General features: G+C 42.5%; 1 protein-coding gene and 1 non-coding gene across 3 annotated transcripts in view; both read left to right on the top strand.

Annotated features, from left to right (window-relative positions):
• mms22l (MMS22-like, DNA repair protein) overlaps positions 1 to 21,339 on the top strand; it is a 246,989-nt gene extending 225,650 nt beyond the window's left edge. For both annotated transcript variants that reach the window (XM_072251674.1, XM_072251675.1), the window contains exons 21-25: positions 1,429 to 1,640; positions 8,253 to 8,422; positions 15,918 to 16,014; positions 18,402 to 18,569; positions 21,133 to 21,339. In XM_072251674.1, coding sequence (XP_072107775.1) covers positions 1,429 to 1,640; positions 8,253 to 8,422; positions 15,918 to 16,014; positions 18,402 to 18,569; positions 21,133 to 21,214 — 729 coding nt within the window. In that variant the 3' untranslated portion in view covers positions 21,215 to 21,339. The remainder of the gene's footprint in view (positions 1 to 1,428; positions 1,641 to 8,252; positions 8,423 to 15,917; positions 16,015 to 18,401; positions 18,570 to 21,132) is intronic.
• On the top strand, positions 8,594 to 8,696 carry LOC140194325 (U6 spliceosomal RNA). The gene has a single exon (XR_011885174.1). It is a non-coding gene; the product is annotated as a U6 spliceosomal RNA (small nuclear RNA).
• Positions 21,340 to 21,667: the final 328 nt, after the last annotated feature.

Raw genomic sequence — 21,667 nt, 5'->3', positions numbered from 1 at the left:
ACCTGAGCCAAAACAGGTCCCAATGATCCAGGAATCTGAATCCCTGCCTCCTGCTCCAATCCCTCAGCCACACATTTATCCTCCACCTCATTCTATTTCTATACTCACTGTCACGTGGCACAGGCAGTAACCCCGAGATGACTACCATTGCAGTCCTGCTTCTCAATTTCCTTCCTAACTCCCTGTAGTCTGTTTTCAGGATCTCTTCCCTTTTCCCACTTATGTCATTGGTACCCATATGTACCATGACCTCTGGCTGTTCTCCCTCCCACTGCAGGGTATCTTGGACACGATCTGAAACATCCCGGACCCTGGAACCTGGGAGGCAAACTACCATCCGAGTTTCTTTCCTGCGTCCACAGAATCACCTGTCTGACCTGCTAACTATACAGTCCCCTATCACTGCTGCCTTTCTCTCCCTTTCCCTGCCCTTCTGAGCCACAGGGCCGGAGTTTTGCCTGAGGCATGGCCACTGTCTCTCCCCCCCGCCCCCACAACAGTGCTCAAACAGGAGTACTTATTGTCAAAGGGTACTCACTAGTACCTGACTCTTCCCCTTCCCTCTCCTGACTGTGACCCACTTGTCTGTCTCCCGTGGCCCCGGTGTGACCACCTGCCTATAACTCCTTTCTATCACCTCCTCACTCTCCTTGACCAGACAAAGGTCATCGAGCTGCAGCTCCAGTTCCCTCACTTGGTCCCTTAGGAGCTGCAGCTCGACACACCGGGTGCAGATATGGCTGTCCAGGAGGCTGGGAGACTCCAGGACTGCCCACATCTGACACTGAGCGCAGAAAACCAGCCTCTCACACATTCTTCCTTTCCACAATTAACACAGGTAGACCTACCTCGCCTCGTTACCACCTAAGCCCGTTGAGCCAAAACCCTATCACTCTGCTACCTCTCACTCCGCTGCCCACTGGATCTCGTGGTCTTCTTTTTAAACTTTTCCTGCTCTACTGGCTGACGTCACACGCCTGCACAGTCTTGCCTCTCTTTTACCCCGAGTAGTAAAATGCCTTTGCTCCGAAAATCCTTAAGTGTCCCACTCGCAGCCTTCTTGCTCCGAAAATAATGGCCATTATTTGCCTATTTTTGTAATTTATGGCAATTTTATGCCTTTGCACTGTACTCTGCCGCAGAATGTTTTCAGTCAGTGATAATGAATCTGATTTTTTAGTCTTTATCAATTTGTAGTTTTTCATAAATTCTATTGTTTTTTTTATTTCCCTATAAATGCCTACAAGAAAACAAATCTCAAGGTAGTGCAGTATATGGTAACATACTGTACATGTACCTTGATAATAAACCTACTTTGATTTTCATTTTGGCGATGCCCTCAATAACTAGCAGATTCACTTTGAAGACTTCAGGAAAATAAGTTGTTAAATAAATGAACTGAGTCTGACATTTTTTTTCGTGTTTCAGGGTTTAGCAGCTATCATTGGACATACAACAGTTCAGGCTGCTTATGTTAAGCAGCTGCTCCGAAGTATAATCCACAAGTATTTTGATCGCTTCCTTTCACCATCTACCACTGGGTCAGGCGTCGTCAGTCACCCCTTATTAATAGCACTTCGTGAGTCAACCCCAGTGGCTCGCCAACCGTTGCTGCGGAAAGCTGTTGTTCAGGTCATCAGGTAAGCGATTCTTGGAGCATCCCACGTTGGTGAGAATTCATCATCTCTGCTGCCTCAAGTTGAAGTCATACAGCTAGAGAGTACAGCACAGAAACCTGCCCTTCTGACTATCTAGTTCAATGCGAAACCATTTAAACTGTCTACTCCCAACGACCAGCACCAGGACCATAGCCCTCCATATCCCTACTCTCCATGTACCTACCAAACATCTCTTAAACGTTGAAATTGAGCTCGCATGCTGGCAGCTCATTCCACACTTGTACGATCCTCTGAGTGAGGAAGTTTCCCCTCGTGTCCCCCTTAAACTTCTCGCCTTTTACCCTTAACCCATGACCTCTGGTTGTAGTCACACCCAATCTCAGTGAAAAAAAACCTGCTTGCACTTACCCTATCTATACCCCTCATAATTTTGTATACCTCTATCAAATCCCCTCTCAATCTTCTACGTTCCAAAGAATACGGTCCTAACCTATTTCTTAGAAACATAGAGACGTAGAAAATCTACAGCGCATTACAGGCCCTTTGGCCCGCAATGCTCTAGAAGCTGCCTAGAATTTCCCTAGCACATAGCCCTCTATTTTTCTAAGCTCCACATACCTATCTAAAAGTCTCTTAAAAGATCCATAGTATTCAGCTCTACCACCTTCGTTGGCAGTGTATTCCACACACCCAGCACTCTCTGTGAAAAGCTTACTTCTGACATCCCCCTTGTACCTACTTCCAAGCACCTTAAAACTATGCCCCCTCATGTTAGCCATTTCAGCCCTGGGAAAAAGCCTCTGGCTATCCACACAATCAATGCCTGTCATCATCTTATACACCTCTATCAGGTCACCTCTCATCCTCTGTCGACCAAGGAGAAAAGGCCAAGGTCACTCAACTCAATTCTTGTACTCCATAAGCACATTATTTGTTCCTACTTGCCTATATTCACCATGGGCCTCCTTTTTCCTCTTAACCAGGAGCTCAATATCTCTTGAAAACCAATGTTCCCTATTGGTCTTTCTCCAATTTAGAATCTCAGCCCACGGACCAGACCTGTCTTTTTGCATATTTACTTTGAAGCTAATGGCATTGTGGTCACTGGATGTTCCCGTACATAAACTTGTCTCGTTACCTAATAGCAGATCCAGTATCGCACACTCTCTCATTGGGACTTCTATGTTCTGATGAAGGAAACATTCCTGAACACTTTAGACAAACTCTATCCCATCTAGAATTTTTCTTACTTCTCAGTTCCACCCATAATGTCTCAGTAGTTGCGTACTCCAGTCTGTCCTGATGGAGCAGTGAAGTGATATTTTCCCTGATGAGTTTATTGTCATTTAACCATACTCATGTACACAGATAAGTGAAACATTGTTACTCTGGGGCAAAGGTACGTATATCACATATATTATTCGTATCACATATATTCATTCAGAGATACAGCACAGAACAGGCCCTTCTGGCCCACTGAACTGTCCTGCCCAGCAACCCACTGATTTAACCCTCGCCTAATCACAGGACAACTTATAATGACCAATTAACCTACCAACCATTACATCTTTAGAATGTGAGAGGAAACCAGAGCACCCGGAGGAAACCCACGCATCAACAGGGAGAACATACTAACTCCTTACAGATGACATTGAAACTGAACAATGAATTCTGGAATGTCCTGAGCCCCAGCAGTGTCACACTAACACGACGCATCAAATATGGCTCCAAATAATGAGCTATATAGACTCGCCCACTCTTGAACAGAAGGTCTCCACATCTCCTCTGTCTGGGCCTTTCGGTGAGATCCCCCCCCGTCCCATCACCCTCAAGTCCCCAACTGGCATCAAGGATTTATGGGGAGATCTCTTTTAAACCTATTGAATCTTTAAACACCTTGAAAGAGTGGATGTGAAGAGGGTGTTTCCTATAGTAGTGAGTCTAAGAACAGATGGCCTCAATGGATTCCAGGAACAGGGCACAGGAAAGGTGTCCATTTAGAACAGAGATGAGGAGGAATTTCTTTAGCCAGAGGGCATTGATCTGTGAAATTCATCGCCATGGACAGTCGTGGAGGCCTTGTCATTGAGAATGTTTAAAACAGAGGTTGATAGCTTTTTGCATAGTCTTGGTGTCCAAGTTTACAGGAGAATGAGGTTGTGAGGGATAATAAGTTGGCTATTATGGAATAATGGAGCATATTTGATGGGCTGAATTGCCTTATAGTGCTCCTATGTCTGATGGTTTTATGACATGGCCTGAAGATTGATTGATTGACATAAAGTGTGAGATGGTGTTCATGCAAACAATGTAATGTTACTGTCCTTATTATAATTAAACGAGCAGTCATATAAAAATGTGAAACAACAATAAAAGATGAAAAATGACGTGCAGGATTACAGTGTGTCTGTGAGTTGGGGGGTAGATTCTGAATAATTTTTTTCCAAAATAATTTACTATTTAAATAACTTTTTCTGTTAGAATTCTCACATTCTCCTTGTTCCTAAATGTTTTTTGAGGATGTGACGAAACATGTTGATGAAGGTAGAGCAGTAGATGTAATGTATATGGATTTCAGCAAGGCATTTGACAAGGTACCCCATGCAAGGCTTATTGAGAAAGTAAGGAAGCATGGCACCCAATGGGATCTTGCTTTGTGGATCCAGATTTGGCTTGCCCACAGAAGGAGTGGTTGCATGGAGGTCGGTGACCAGAGAGGTACCTGTTTTGAGACCCCTTCTCTTTGTGATTTTTATAAGTGACCTGGATGAGGAAGTGGAGGGATGGGTTAGTAAATTTGCTGATGACACAAAGATTGGGGGTGTTGTGGATAATGTGGAGGGCTGTCAGAGGTTAGAGCGGGACATTGATAGGATGCAAATCTGGGCTGAGAAGTGGCAGATGGAGATAATTGTGAGGTGATTCATTTTGGTAGGTCAAATAGATGAGATTAGATTAGATTATGAGGACACTCAGTCCTTGTTTATTGTCATTTAGAAATGCATGCATTAAAAAATGATACAATGTTCCTCCAGTAGAATATCACAGAAACACAGGACAGACCAAGACTAAAACTGACAAAACCACATAATTATAACATATAGTTACAACAGTGCAAAGCAATACCATAATTTGATAAAGAACAGACCATGAGCACAGTAAAAAAAAGTCTCAAAGTCCCGATAGACTCATCATCTCGCGCAGACGGCAGAACCTCCAAGCGCCGCCAACTTGCCGATGCATTGGAAGCACCCGACGGCAGCAGACTCTGAGTCCGTCCGAAAACTTTGAGTCTCCGACAGCCCCTCCGACACAGCCTTACCGAGCACCATCCTCTGCCAAGCACTTCGACCCTGCCCCAGCCGCCAAGCAACAAGCAAAGCCGAGGACTCAGGGCCTTCCCCTCCGGAGATTCTGGACCACACAGTAGCAGCAGCAGCGAAGCAGGCATTTCAGAAGTTTCACCAGATGTTCCTCCGTACTCTCACGTCCGTCTCCATCAAATCAGGATTGTGCACAGCACCCTACTTGACAAATAACAGATATCATTCACCGGAGTGGCTGCTGCGAGCTGCATCGCGCCGCCATCTTCTCCTCCCGCCGAGGAATACAATGGCAGAATATAGTATTTATGGTAAGACTCTTGGCAGTGTGGAGGATCAGAGGGATCTTGGGGTCCGAGTCCATAGGACACTCAAAGCTGCTCCGCAGGTTGACTCTGTGGTTAAGAAGAAATATGGTGCATTGGCCTTCGTCAATTGTGGGATTGAGTTTAGGAGCCGAGAGGTAATGTTACAGCTATATAGGACCCTGGTCAGACCCCACTTGGAGTTATGTGCTCAATTCTGCTCGCCTCACTATAGGAAGGATGTGGAAACAATAGAACGGGTGCAGAGGAGATTTAAAAGGACGTTGTTTGGATTGGGGAGCATGACTTACGAGAACAGGTTGAGTGAACTTGGCCTTTTCTCCTTGGAGCGACGGAGGATGAGAGGTGACCTGATAGAGGTGTATAAGATGATGAGAGGCATTGATGGTGTGGATAGTCAGAGGCTTTTTCCCAGGGCTGGAATGGCTAGCACAAGAGGGCACAGTTTTAAGGTGCTGGGGAGTAGGTACTCCCCAGGGGTAAGTTTTTTACTCAGAGAGTGGTGAGTGCGTGGAATGGGCTGCCGGCGACGGTGGTGGGGACAGGTATGATAAGGGTCTTTTAAGAGACTCTTGGATAAGTACATGGAGCTTAGAAATATAGAGGGCTATGGGTAACCCTAGTAATTTCTAAAGTAAGGGCACAATTTTGTGGGCTGAAGGGTCTGTATTGTGCTATAGGTTTCTATGTTTCTGAATGCATTAATTTTCGATAGGATCTTTGAAATGCATCAGAAATTTCATGCACCAGAATACTTTTGCCACAAATAGCTTTGGTGTTCATTTGGGATTTGAAAGCACATAAGCTATTGTTTTAAGGATTCTGTCTTGTGCTGTCCCTTGGGAAAGTTGTTTTTAATTATTCATTGCAAATTTACAAGATAAACAACTGATATTGCATATGGGAATTTCAAGTGTAGAGCTTCATACACAAAGTGCTGGAGGAACTTAGTAGGTCAGGCAGCATCTGTGATAATGAATTAACAGTCAGAATTTTGGGCCGAGACCAGCATTTTGTGTCTGTTGCTCTGGATTTCCCGTGTCTGCAGAATTTCTTATTTTCAAGTACAGGTTTCCCCCGCTATCCGAATGTAGAGCATTCCTATGAAACCGTTCGTAAGCCGAAATGGCGTAAAGCGAAGAAGCAATTACCATTAATTTATATGGGAAAATTTTTTGAGCATTCCCAGACCCAAAAAATAACCTACCAAATCATACCAAATAGCACATAAAACCTAAAATAACACTAACATATAGTGAAAGCAGGAATGATATGATAAATACACAGCCTATATAAAGTAGAAACAATGTATGTACGGTGTAGTATTCACTTACCAGAATCAGGAAATTTGAGCCAAAATCGATTTGTTGAAAAAATCAGCACGTACACGCATGAGCACGTCACAGATTTGCACGTACACGCATTCGCACGTCACACGTCCGCACACACCTGCCCGTGCAAGGCTTCATGGTCATGGTAGTCTTTCTTGGGAAGGAGATACGGGAGTCTCAAGACCCACCAGCAACAGGCTCATGAACAGTTATTACCCCTCAACCATCAGGCTCTGAACAAGAGGGGATAACATCACTCAACTTCACTTGCCCCGTCACTAAACTGTTCCTGCAACCCGTGGACGCGCTTTCAAGGACTCTTCATCTCATGTTCTCTATATTTATTGCCTATTTACTTATTGCGATTCTATTTTATTTTTCCCTTTTTGTGTTTGCAGTTTGTTCTCTTTTGCATATTGGTTGTTTGACCATCTTTGTTGTCACTGGTTTTTCATTGCTTTTATTGTGGGTCATTGTAATTACTGTGAATGCATACAAGTAAGTGAATTTCATGGTTGTATATGGTGCCGTATATGTACTTTGATAGTAGGTGTACTTTGAACTTTGAAATGCGGGTATCTGGTTCAAAGATTAACATTGATTTGATAAACCACCTTTTTTCCTCAACAATTTGTGTTCTTCAGGCTGTAGTGGAGCTTTGGGAGTAAATATTCAGCTTTGTCACTATCTATTTATAACTCTTCAGTTCGTAGGGAATGGTTCATTTTCGGTAGTATTAAAAAGTGAATCATGACTCTAACTCAAAATCTCTCACAGAATGGAACAAGTTGAAATAATATTCTTAAGAACTTAAAGTTCAGCAGAGAAGTTTCCCCTTGTATTTGCATACCTTTGATGGTTAAACATTAAAGTTAGATCTAGGAAGAACTACAGACCCTAGATCTTCCCGCAGAGAGGGTGACAAATCCAAGAAATGACTTAGAACAAATAGCTATTATTTTTTATTATTTTTGCCATAAATTTCTATTGTATTTTTGTTTCTTGTTTTTCCTTTAAATGTCTGCAAGAAAACAAATCTCAGAGTAGTATATAGTGACATACACATATTTTGATAATAATTTTCTTTGAACTTTGAATGGATGGAATGGAGGGTGGATGGGATGGTAAAAAAAACATTTACCTCGTTTACAACTTCCATTCCAAGTGTACGGAGTTATCTTGAGTGAATTTCAGAATAGAAGGGTCCCTTTAGAACCAAGATGAGCAGTGAGAAGAGGCATGGCCTAGATGGTGTGGGAAGGAGGGGAGGTTTTCATGATGCAATATTATACAATACCAGGGTGTTACTTTCGAACAGAGATGATGACGAATTTCTTTAGCCAAAGGAAGGTGAATCTGGAATTAATTGCCACAGATGCCTGTGTAGGCAAAGTCATCGGGTATATTTAAAGCAGAGGTTAATAGGTTCTTGATTAGCAAAGGCATCAAAGATTAGCGGGAAAGGCAGGAGAGTGAGGTTGAGAGGATAATAAATCATCCGTGATGGATTGGCAGAGCACACTTGCTGGGCTGAATGGCCTAATTCTGCTCCATGTAACTGTTTATAAATGTACACAAGTTTACAGTGTTAGAGTGCATTTGAATGGTTTCTGCAGCTTCTGAACTTATTCTCACCAATTCCTCTCCGTCCAGTGAAAGCTACCTGCAGTTCAGAAGTCATGCTCCTCCTCCTCGCTTAGCAGCAGTCTTATCGTTCCTTCTTGAACTTTTACAAAGAAACCAAAACAGTGATGCAGCTAGTGAGGCTGAGCTGCTCCTGCCTGCAGTGCTGAAATGTCTCATGTTGGTTAACGAACCACAAGGTGAGTCTCCTCATTGCTTCCTGTTGGTTGAAAAATGTAACATTTCTGTTTGCTTTATTTATCTCCTAATAAGGCATCTGAGACTTAAGTGGCAAGCACTTTCTGATAACACTTTGATTTGTGGCAGCAATGCAGTGCAAAATTTTGAAAATTATTTTGGAAATAATTTGGAAGCTTCGGCAGCACATATACTAAAATTGGAATGATACAGAGAAGATTAGCATCGTCCCTGTGCAAGGATGACACGCAAATCCGTGAAGAAGATGTGTAGTTCGGGTGGTTAATGGTTGGGTTGAGTTGTTTTCCAATCTTGGCAATTTACTTGTAAATGTTTTGACGCCATATGAGGAGACATCGTCAGTGCACTGTTGGTTGTGGTGTGTCCTCTGAATGCTTGGCCTTAATGTACTTTTCAAGCATCCGCGAACATCATCTGGCTGTAAAGCCCCATGACCAACTCTCCCGAGTCTCTACCCATGGAGATCGAGAGGGGACCAAGCTCGACTGGGCATCAGTGAGAGTCGTGGCACAAGAGAACTCTCGGCATGCGAGAGAATTAATAGAAGCGTGGTCCTCTGCGAACAATTCAGTCAACAAACACATAGACCTTAATCCTATTTATGAGCCAATTCAGGCAAAATTCCAGACCAGCATACACAATATTCGCCACACTGCCAATTAGTGATGAAATTTCCTCCACACATTGAGTTTATGAAATGGCGTCTAGTCAACTGATTGAAAAGTATATAAAGGCCAGGCATTCAGAGGATACACCACATTCAATAGTGCATTGAAGATGTCTCCTCACATGGTGGTGAAACATTTGCAAGTAAATTGCCAAGATCGGAAAAAATTTATTTGCTTGTTTATTTATTTATTTATTGGGACATAGTGTAGAAAAGGTCCTTCCAGCCCTTTTTTATTTATTTACTTGTTTACAGGATGTGGGCATCGCCTGCTAAGCCAGCATTTATTGCCCATCCCTAGTTGCCCCTGAGAAGGTGGTGACGAGCTGCCTTCTTGAACCGCTGCAGTCCCTGAGGTGTGGGTACACCCACAGTGCTGTTAGGGATTTTGACCCAGCCACAATGGAGGAATGGCAATATGTTTCCAAGTCAGGGTGGTGACTTGGAGAGGGATTTCCAAGTGGTGGTGTTCCCGGGTATCTGCTGTTGTCGTCCTTCTAGATGGCAGTGTTCATGGGTCTGGAAAGTGCTGCCTTTGGAACTTTGGTGTGTTGTTGCAGTGCATCTTGTAGATAGTACACGCTGCTGCAACTGTTCGTCGATGGTGGAGGGATTGGATGCTTGTGGAAGGGGTACCAATCAAGTGGGCTGCCCACTGGGGATTCAGTGATGGTGATGCCACTGAATGTCAAGGGGATGATGGTTAGAGCCTCTCTTGTTGGAGATGGTCTTTGCCTGGCACTTGCATTGGCTTGAATGTTACTTGCCACTTGTCAGCCCAAGCCTGGATATTGTCCAGGTCCTGCTGCATTTGGGTATGAACTGCTTCACTTTCTGACGAGTCACGAATGGTGCAATCCCCCAATTTTAACCCTAGCCTAATCATGGGACAATTTACAATGAATAATTAACCTACCTGGTATGTCTTTAGACTGTGGGAGGAAACTGGAACACCCGGAGGAAACTCATGCATTGCACAAGGAGAACATACAGATTCCTTACGATCAGCTGTGGGAAATGAGCCCAGTTCGCTGTTAATGTAAAGCACTGTGCTAACCACTACACCACCATAATGCCCTATTACTGTAAGTTACAAGAAAAATTCAAATGAGTAACTACTGCAAAGGAGGTACACAAGGGAGAGTTCATGGAGCATTTCAAGATCTGATTGCCTGTGAGTCTTCGTGCCCCTGTACCTCGTCCCTGATAGTTCTAATGAGTAGAGGGCAAGCCCTGGGTGGTGAGAATCTTTAATAATGGATGCCGCCTTCTTGAGACATCACTATTTAAATAATCTGTCAGTGGAGGAGAGGGAGCTGGCTAAGTCAACAGCTCTCTGCACCTTCAGGAACGCATTCAACCTGTCAGAACACTCTCCACAGTACATCTGTTGAAATTTGCAAGCATCTTTGGTGACATAGCAAATCTTCTCAAATTTGTAATGAAGTGTCGGCACTGTAATGTTGTCTTTGTAATTGCATCGATATGTTGGGTCCAGGATAAGTCTTCTGAGATGCTGATGCTCAGGAACTTGATGCCGTTCACCCTTTCCTCTGCTGACCCCTCAGTGAGGACTGGTGGTGTTCCCCTGGCCTCCCCTTCCTGAAGTTCACATTTAATTCTCTGGTCCTGCTGATGTTGCAACAGCACTCAACCAGCTGATCTATCTCACTCCTGTCTGCCTCCTCGCCATCTGAGATTCTGCCAACAGTAGTGATGTCATCAGTGAATCTATGCATGCTGTTTAATCAGATCAACGTGATAAATAAAACTAGCTTTTTTGTGACTAGTTTACCTGGCACCATGTGAATACAGCTGGGGCAGCTTGGCAGTGTAGCGCTTAGAGTAACGCTTTACAGTTCCAGTGACCCAGGTTCAGTTCCTGCCACTGTATCTAAGTAGGTCATATGCTTTCCCCATGACTGCATGGGTCTCCTCCAGGATGTCCTACATTCCAAAGGCCTACCAGTGAGAGGTAGTGAGCTGTGAGCAGGTTATCTTCATACCGGAAGCATGGTAACTCTTGCAGGCTGCCCACAGGACATCCTCAGATTGTGTTGGTCATTGACACAAATTACAGCTTTTACTGGATGTTTCAATGTTCATTCATTCATCATTATAAGACACAGGTGATCATGGTCTTGCCATGACTATGATGGTTCTTGGCAAATTTTTTGACAAAAGTGGTTTACTGCCTTCTGGGTAGTGTCTTTACAAGACGGGTGACCCCAGCCATTATCACTGCTCTTCAGAAATTATCTGCCTGGTGTCAGTGGTTGCATAACCAGGACTGTGATATGCACTTAGGGCTCATACGACCATCCACCACCTGCTCCCGTGGCTCCATGTGAGCCTGATTGGGTGGGGGAGGAGAGGGGGCTAAGCTGGTGCTACATCTTGCCCAAGGATGACCTGCAGGTTAGCGGAGGGAAGGAGTGCCTTACACCTCCTTTGGTAAAGACGGATCTCCACCCCGCCACCCTATATTTCAAGGTACATGTGACAAGTAAAGCTAATCTTTGTTAGAAATTCCAAAAACTTTTGTTGTCATGACCCCAATATTTTGCACTGTTTTTCCCAATTTCAAAAAAACCTGCAGTGTAGTGGAAGTTTCAGGGGCTTCCTGTCTTTTTAATAGGCCTGAAGTAACCAGAATTTGTCTTGTTAGATCTCAGCCATGAAACAGTTCCCATGAAAAGAATCCAGGATCAGCTACATTAGAATTCAGTAAGCTGTCGACTCCTCTCGTTAATAGGTGGTGTGTTACATATAGCTGTAGGTTAAACTTGCCTTGTGTCAGATTTTATACTTTGTTTTGCTCTTTCATCTCCCAAGCTGCAATTCTCTGCTGCCATGATATATCGAACACGTCCAGTTGAGAAATTAATGTTTTCAATTTATGTGACAGGCGATTGCACCTGTTGGCAAATTAATGTTTACTTTATGCACGTTCGAGAAGCCACAACGGTACTGAACTGACCTTTTCCCATTTCTTTCTAAGCTCGAAAGCTGTTGTACAGTAACAAATATGATAGGCCCACATCACCCTGGGGAAGTCGCCTGATTTGGGGTGTGTTGGCCTACTTCTGTTACAACTGGCTTCTGTTTTAACTTAAATAAACATTATCCTCAGGAGGCAAAAATGCGCCTGAGTTATTAAAACATAACATTTGAGGCGCAGAGCTATTTAAAAGGATGCCTTTGTATCTGTCACATCATGGCATTCTCAGAGGCCACATGAACATCTGAATTAACGATAGGGACGACAGCCAGTGCTAATCCCTTCACACGTTCTAAATAGATCAAAATAATAATAATAACTTATTTATAGAGCATTTTTCATACAGACAATGTCGTTCAAAGTGCTTTACAATGGGATTAAGTGCAAGAGTAAAAATAAAAAACAAAATAAAAATAAATAAGAAAATAATAGACAAAAAGACGGTAGTTAAAAGCGAGGTCAAATAAATCGGTGTTGAGCTGCTCTTTAAAAGTGTCAGCCAAGTCTGTATCCTTTATAGTTTCAGGTATAGAGTTCCACAGTTAAGGAGCATTGTTCAAAAAAGCTGACCTGTCAACTTAATGCAAGCAAGTGCGAGGATTTGCACTTTGGTAGGACCAGCCTGGGTGGGTCTTTATGCTGAGGCTTTATAAGACATTAGTCTGGCCGCACTTAGAGTATTGTCAGCAGTTTTGGGCCCCATATCTCAGAAAGGATGTGTTGTCATTGGAGAGTCCAGAAGAGGTTCAGAAGGATGATTCTGGGAATGAAGGGGTTAATATATGAGGCGTGTTCGGTAGCTTTGGGCCTGTATTTGCTGGAATTTAGAAGAATGTGTGGGGGATCTTATTGAAACCTGCTGAATGTTGAAAGGACTAGATAAGGTGGATGTGGAGAGGATGATTCCTATGGTAGGGATATCCAGAACTAGAGGGCACAGCCTCAAAATTGAAGGGTGACCTTTTAGAACAGAGGTAAGGAAGAATTTTTTTTTTTTAGCCAGAGAGCAGTGAATCTGTGGAATGCTCTGCCACAGACTGCGGTGGAGGCCAAGTCCGTGGGTATATTTTAGGTGGAAGTTGATTGTTGCCTGATTGATCAGGGCTTCAAAGGATACGGTGAGAAGGCAGGGTAAGGGGTTGAGTGGGATCGGGCATCAGCCATGATGGAATGGGGAACAGACTCAATGAGCTGCATAACCTAATTCTGCTCCTGTGTCTGATGGTGTTATGATCTTACACAGTGGGGCACTGAGGAATGCAGTAGAACAAAAGGATCTGTGATATATTGATCGATAAAACACTAAGAGTTATGCGCACAGAATGCTGGAGGATCTCAGCAGGTCATGCAGCAACAATGGAGAGGAATAAACAGTCCATGTTACGGGCCAGACCCTTCAACGGGACTATTTGTCAATAAAGTATTAATGAAAAGGGGGCATGCCTTAGGTGATGGGGGTCTCCAATGATGAATGCCGCTTTCTCGAGGCATTATCTTTTAAAGATGTCCTTGATGGTGGGGAAGTTAGTGCCCACGATGGAGCTGGATGAGCTCAGGACCCACTGCAGCATTTTGTGATCCTCTGCAGTGGCCCCTCCGTACCAAGCGATGACTCAGCCAGTCAGAATGCTCTCTGAGGTAGGTTTGGAGAAATTTGATAGCCTTTGGTGGCATGCCAAATCTCTTCAAACTCCTAATGAATTAATTAATGCTTTATCAACGGGGCGCATGGTAGCTTTCGCAATGTTTATGTATTCATTTACCATTGTAACTGACTGTAATTTTTTCACATCTTGCACTGTACTGCTGCTATGAAACAACAAATATCAATGATAATAAATCTGATTCTGTACTGTATCTGGTTTTGTTTCTTACCTGAACTGGTTTTACTAGACTGCACATTTAATGCCCACTCAAACTGAGCATAAAGTTCAAACTGAGTATAAACTTCAAACTGAGCATAAAGTTAAATAGTCAAGCAATGCCGTGAAACCGTGATGCAGAAAAGAGTGTTAATTAATGAAGTTACAATGAAGTCTTTATGGTCTTCTGGTCTTGAGATCTTATGGTCTGTTTAAAGCTATAATGTACTTTCCGTTCAGACAGTTTTTAGGTGGCGTGAATTGTGCTTGTTTGATCTGGCTTGGGCCAGCAATTTCAAGTTTATTGTCATCTGACTGTACATATATACAACCAAATGAAACAATGTTCCTCCAGACCATGGTGCGCCCACAAAACATATATCATGTGTAGCACACATAAAACAAAATGTTAACACAAATAAGTTGATAAAATATAATTCAAAGTGCATGTAGTGTGCAGCACAGATAATTGGTAAACAGCTCACTGACCTAATGTCGAGACCTTAGTGATGGCTGGGCATTCATTAGTCTCACAGCTTGTGGAAAGAAGCTGTTTCCCAGTCTGGCAGTCCTAGTCCTGATGGTAGTGGGTCAAAGAGATTATGTGATGAGTGGTAGGGATCCTGAACAATGCTTTGGGCCCTTCGTATACAAGATTCCTGGTACAGTCGACCTTCACTAATCTGACTACCTGTAATCCGGTTCCTTCAATAATCTGGCACTGATTATGCTTAATATGATCCTTCTGTAATTCGGCATTTTCACTAATCCGGCACTATCAGGTCCCAATGGTGCCGGATTAGTGAAGGTCGACCTGTAAATGTCACAAAGAATGGGTATACACAATGTCACAGATTTGCATTGGCATCTATATCACATAAACTTATTTCAAAACACTGGGGGGAGAGAGAAATAAATTTTTGTCATACCTTAGTCAGTGAGCCTTAACCTAATGTCCATAGGTTTTCGGTGGTAGATTTGGCCATGTTGATTTTCTGTTCTGATGTTGCTTTTATCATTCAGTCTTCAGGGTCTTGTGTCTTGCTGTACTGAACTTTATAATTAATGATGTGATAAAGTCTCAGTTTCTTTAAAAATAAAAGAAGTTAAAATGAGTTCCTCCAGCGCTTGGTGTGTGTTGTTTAATGTTCCCTCTATTCTTTTTCAGCAGTGCAGCACTTTAAATATTTTTTGTAATATGCAAACTATGAACAAATAGAATGAAAATTTAAACATCACATACTTCTAATTTCATTTTTTTAATTGAAGGGAATAATGAAATACAGAACAAAGAAAATCTTTAATGTTTCATAAACTTTTTCTAGCTGCGTAGGAACAACGGCTATGTATGCAGGAGCATTGCAGTTACTGCACAGCCGTGCACCCTCGCAGCTTAGAGGGAACAGTGAGTGTAACATACTTATTTCAATTCTGCTGCGACACAGTTAAAAGAACACAGTCATGACCTTGAGCTGGATACAGTGGGATTCACAGTTAATTAAATGTTTTTTTGAACTGGAGATATACCAGCAAATTTCCCATGCAGCCACATCCAAAAAAAAACAAAACATACACCTGGTCATATATTTTAATAACACTGCTATAAGAATCACTCGCAGCTAAGACACTGGAAGAACTTTTCTTAAAACCACATCATAAGATCTGGTCCATCCATCTGTACAGGCAGATGGAGACAATTTTAAACTCAAGATTTTGCAAATGCTGGAAATCCAGAGCAACACAGACAAAATGCTGGGGGAACTCAGCAGGCCAAGCAGCATCTATGGAGGGGAATAAAGAGTCAATATTTTGGAATGAAGGGCCTCAGAAATACATTTAGAAGCATTTTGAAGGAATTTCATTCAGTGGGATAAGAAAATAATTGCCCTTTAAAAAACATTCATTCTTTTATAATTATTCTTTGTCAATTCTATTTTTCTCTTTAGTGAAGAAGTTGGCCGCTGAGGTGATGAAATGTATAATTGAAAATTGTCAGTCGCTAACTCCATGTCAAGCTTGCCCACACTTGTCCTCTGTTCTAAGGTAGGTACTGTTTGAATGTCCTTCTCTTCCTTGATCGAATATAATTTCGTGTATTTGTAACTAATCTTCTTTGCCGGTACCTCCTGCGATCTCATTATTGTGAAAGCTGGAGATAAAACCAGTAACCTCCTTTATGATGTCAAGAGGATATTGTGTTGTACATGCATACACCTATAAGGGGATTGAAAATCATTTAATGGGGTAAATATGATACTGATTTACTTTGGAACATCAAATTTGAAGGCAGAATTCAGGATTAATGGCAGGATTCTTGGTAGTGTGGAGGAACAGAGAGACCTCAGTGTTGCGTAGGCCAAGTCATTGGGATAACAACTCTTTGGATCCTGGTTACTAAGAGAAAGCAGGAGAATGGGATTGAAACGGTTAATAAATGATAGCACGGTGGAGCAGATGTAATGGGCCAAGTGGCCTAATTCTGCTCGTATGTTTTATGGTCTAAAACTCTATGCACAACTGCTGCTAAACTGGCTAGTTTGTTGCTACCAGAAATCCTAACACTCCCACCTACCCACCTGAACAACCCTCAGCCACCTCCTCTCCAAACCCAAGGTAGATGGAACAATTCTGACACGACCTTCCACTATCACACTTTCCTTTAATATTTTAGGATTCAAACCACCATAACCAGGTGTATAGTCCACAATGAACCTTTCCAGTATCATCTGATTATCAATTTTACGCCCCCCCCAACCATTACCTCTACTATTTTCTCAGAGTTCAAGTTCAATTTATTGTTGTACACACATACAAATGAAACAATGTTCCTCTGCACCAAAGTACACAACACGGTACATATAAATCACATACAACTCATAAATTAACAAATAATAGGCATATTTACAAAACAAGTTAAAAATAAACAGTATAACTTAACATATGTGATGAGACGGTTTGAAGATATTCATATGTGGTGGCAGGGAATTCAGTACTCTTATGACCTCAGGAGGAGAAGCTGTTTCCCATCCTAGCAGTACTTGTCCTAATGCTATGGTACCTCCTGCCTGATGAGAGGGTCAAAGGGATTGTTGGATGAGTGGGTGGCATCATTGACAATGCTGAGGGCCCTGTGTACGCAGCGTTCCTGATAAACATCTCTAATGGGTGGAAGGGAAGCCCGAATGATCCTCTCAACAGTCCTTGCAATTCATTGTAGGAACTTGCGGTCAGATGCCTTGTAATTCCTGTACCTGATGGCAGTGTCGTTTGCTGGTATGAGTTTGTCTTGCTGCCTTCAATTGCATTGACTAAGGAAGCCTCTTTAAAAGCTGACAACCTCTCCTATGCAGTCAGTATAAAGGCAATCTCTAGGTGACTCAGTGGAACTGTGCTACCTATGTTTGAAATGAGATCAACATACAGCACAGCACAGGCCCTTCAGCCCATATTACTGTGCCAACTTTTTAATCTACTAAGATCAATCTAACCCTTCCCTCCATTTTTTCTCACATGTGCATATCGAAGAGTCTCTTAAATGTCCCTAATATATCTGCCTCTACTATACCAACACCCTTGGCAGTGCATTCCACGCACCCACCACTCTCTGCAAAAAATCCTACCCCTTATACTTTCCTCCAATTACCTTAACATTATGCCCCCTTGTATTAGGTATTTCTACCCTGGGAAAAAGTCTCTGGCTTTTGATAAAAACTTGTATGGTTTTAATACCTACTTCCAACACATCATCATCATCATCGTCTGCCTTGTAGTATGGCGTGTGCAATCAAGGTCTTTGACATTTATCACTACTCTTCAGAGACTGTCTGCCTGGTATCAGTGGTCACATAACCAGAACGTGGATATGCACCAGCTGCCCATACAACCATCCACCACCCTTGGAGAGAATGAGTGCTATGGTAGAAACGCATCTCCACCCCCGTCAAAATATTTATTTCAAAAATAAATCACTTTTTTAATTAAAAACATTTTCTAAGTAGTGTCTGTTTGTGACTTCTTAAACTTACAAGGAATCACTTTAAGTTCACAATAGTTATTTCATTGTAATTTCCACAAGCACGCTGAATGAAAAGTGAAAATATTATACTAACTGATAACACAACCTATGGACTCACTTTCAAGGACCCTTCATCTCATGTTCTTGATATATGTTCTTTGTTTATTTGTTGTTTGTTTTTCTTTCTTTTTATATTTGTGCAGTTTGTTGTCTTTTGCACATTTGTTGTTCATCTGTCTTTTTGTGTGGGATCTTTTATTGATTCTATTGTGGTTCTTGTATTTACTGAAAGTGCCTGCAAGAAAGGGAATTTCAGCATTGTATATGGGACAAATGTGATAATAAATTTATTTTGAATTTTGAACTTCTATTTGCTGTTCTGAAATTACAACTGTATGAATGGAACTTTCTCCAGGCAATTCATTCAGCAGAATTTTGGGATCTACGACCACCAGGTCTTCAATATCCTAGAAATGGTAGTTGTGCTGAATCAAGATTTGGTTGTCGGTCTCATTCCCACACTAAGTCAAACTCTGAAGGACACAGAACATAAGCAAGGACTGGGAAGAAACAGTTTGCAAAGGTAGGTCTTGTTCTCAGAATGCTATCATTTCAGGAGAGTTGTTTCTCAGTTTATCCCAAGTGTTGCAAGATACTTTACAGGAACAACAGTTACTCTGGTCTGCACTCCAAGGTTCCAGAGTAGATGGCCAAAAGCTATCTGCATTGAAGGATAATTTACTCCAGCCATGTTGTTTTATTTAGAGATACAGCACAGTAAGAGGCCCTTCCACCCCAATAAGCCCACAGCACTCGATTACACCAATGTGTCCAATTAACCTACTCACCCGTACGTCTTTGGAAAGTGGAAGGAAAGCCATACTGTCACAGGGAGAATGTACAGACTCTTTATGCACAGCAGCGGGAATTTATCTGGGTCACTGGCACAGCCTAAGAATTGGAGGACATCCATTTAGAACAGATGAGGAGGAACTGCTTTAGCCAGTGGGTAGTGAATCTGTGGAAGTCATTGCCACAGACAGTTGTGCAGGTGAAATAATTGGGTATATTTAAAGTAGTTGATAGGTTCTTGATTAGTAAGGGCTTCTAGGTCTATGGGGAGAAGGCAGAAGCATCAGGTTGAAAAGGATAATAAATCAGCCGTGGAATTTCGGAGCAGACTTGATGGGCCAAATGGCCTAATTCTGCTTAAGACCGTATAGGAACATAGAAACCCTACAGCACAATACAGGCCTTTCGGCCCACAATGTTGTGCCAAACATGTACTTACTTTAGAAATTACCTAGGGTTACCCATAGCCCTCTTAATTTTTTCTAAGCTCCACCACAGTCACCAGCAGCGCGTTCCACACACTCACCACTTTCTGCATAAAAAAACTTACCCCTGATATCTCCTCTGTACCTACTTCCAAGCACCTTAAAACTGTCCCCTCTCATATTAGCCATTTCAGCCCTGGGAAAAAAAACCTCTGACTATCCACACGATCAATGCCTCTCATCATCTTATTCACCTCTATCAGGTCACTTCTCATCCTCCATCGCTCCAAGGAGAAAAGGCCAAGTTCACTCAACCTATTCTCATAAGGCACGCTCCCCAATCCAGGCAACATCCTTGTAAATCTCCTCTGCACCCTTTCTATAGCTTCCACATCCTTCCTGTAGTGAGGTGACCAGAAATGAGCACAGTACTCCAAGTGGGGCCTGACCAGGGTCCTATATAGCTGCAACATTACCTCTCAGCGCTTGAACTCAGTCCCACAGTTGATGAAGGCCAATGTACTGTATGCCTTCTTAACCACAGAGTCAACCTGCACAGCAGCTTTGGGTGTCCTGTGGACTTGGACCCCAAGATCCCTCTGATCCTCCACACTTACCATTAATGCTATATTCTGCCATCATATTTAACCTACCAAAATGAACCACCTCACACTTATCTGGATTGAACTCCATCTGCCACTTCTCAGCCCAGTTTTTCATCCTATCAATGTCCCACTGTAACCTCTGACGGCCCTCCACACCGTCCACAACATTCCCAACCTTTGTGTGATCAGCAAATTTACAATCCCTAAATGATAAAGTGGAGTTGGAGCCCGAAATCTTGAGTACAAAAGCTTGTAGTAATTAAATCTAATATATTGCCTGTTTAAAAAAAAAACTGAACTGTACCATGCAACACATACAAAATGCTGGAGGAACTCAGCAGGCCAGGCAGCATCTGTAGAAAAAAGTACAGGCAACGTTTCGGGCCGAGACCCTTCACCACTCCAGCCGAATCGTCTCAGCCCGAAAGTCAACTGTACTTTTTTCCCCCCCAGTCAATGCTGCCTGGCCGATTGAGCTCTTCCAACATTTTGTGAGTGTTGCTTGGATTTCCAGCATCTGCAGATTTTCTCTTGTTTGTGAACTATACCATTGCAGTCAGATGTTATAAGCATTCTGTTTGAAAAAATGTATCAACCCACAGAATGCTGAAGGAGCTCAGCAGATTAGGGAGTATGTATGGAGGTGAATAAACAGTTAGATGTTCTGGGTCAGGGACCTTTGCGTTTATGAAAAATACACTCAGTGCCACTTTATTAGGTATGTGAGAGGAACCCAATGTGGTCTTCTGCTGCTGCAGCCCATCTGCTTCAACGTCTAACAGGTTGTGCATTCAGGGGTGCTTTTCTGCATATCAATGTTATAACATGTGGTCATTTGAGTTACTGTCACCTTCCTGTCAGCTTGAGCCAGTCTGGCCATTCTCCTCTGACCACTCTCATTAACAAGGTGTTTTTGCCTACAGAACTGCCGCTCACTGGATGTACTTTTGTTTTTCACACCATTCTGTGTAAACTCTGGAGAAAATTGTGTGTGTAAACCCAGGAGATCAGCAAGTTCTGAGATTCTCAAACCACCCTGTCTGGCACCAACCATCAGTCCACGGCCAAAGTCACTTCGGTCACATTTTTTCCCCATGCTGATGTTTGGTCTGAACCGCATGCTTTTATGCAGTGGGTTGCTGCCACACGATTGGCTGGTTGGATGTTTGCTTTAATGAGCAGGTTGTCCTAATAAAGTGGGCACTGAGTGTATATCACCTGGTTCTTTCATCTTTCTGAAAGTATATTTTTGAATTCCCTACAGAGCATCCTACAGAAGACTATTGATCCATCTTGGGGAGGAAGGACAAGCTGAAATTGCCAAGTTAGAAAACAGTAATGACTAGATTCATCAGAGAAGTTTGTACCGGCAAGCATCTGAGTGATACTTGAATACCATGTTGTAAAAACTTGTACAGTACTTTTTATAAATATATTGTTTCATAAATATATTGTAGTTAATTGTGGCAAATAAAGGTTTTAAGTTAATGTTTTGAAATCTACTTTTGTCTACCTGTTTTGTCACAGAACTCCACTTGGTAAGGTGGCTTTTTATATAACAAAGAGGAAGTGAGGTAGATGGAAATAAATGGAAGTTAGATAATTCAGACTGATCAATGTCATTGCTTGCTTTTATTTATTTAGAGATAGAACATAGCAACATGCCTACATGCCTTTCCGGTCCAAGGAGCCTGTGCCCTCCAGTTACCGTTAGCCTACTAACCCGTACAAAATGCTGGACGAACTCAGCGGGTCAGGTAACATCTATGAGAATGGATAAACGGGAGTCAACGTTTCGG

This window comes from Mobula birostris, chromosome 2 (genome assembly GCF_030028105.1).
Source record: "Mobula birostris isolate sMobBir1 chromosome 2, sMobBir1.hap1, whole genome shotgun sequence".
NCBI lineage: Eukaryota > Metazoa > Chordata > Chondrichthyes > Myliobatiformes > Myliobatidae > Mobula > Mobula birostris.
Note: the sequence above shows the minus strand (reverse complement) of the source record. Positions and strands in the feature narration are given on the sequence as shown.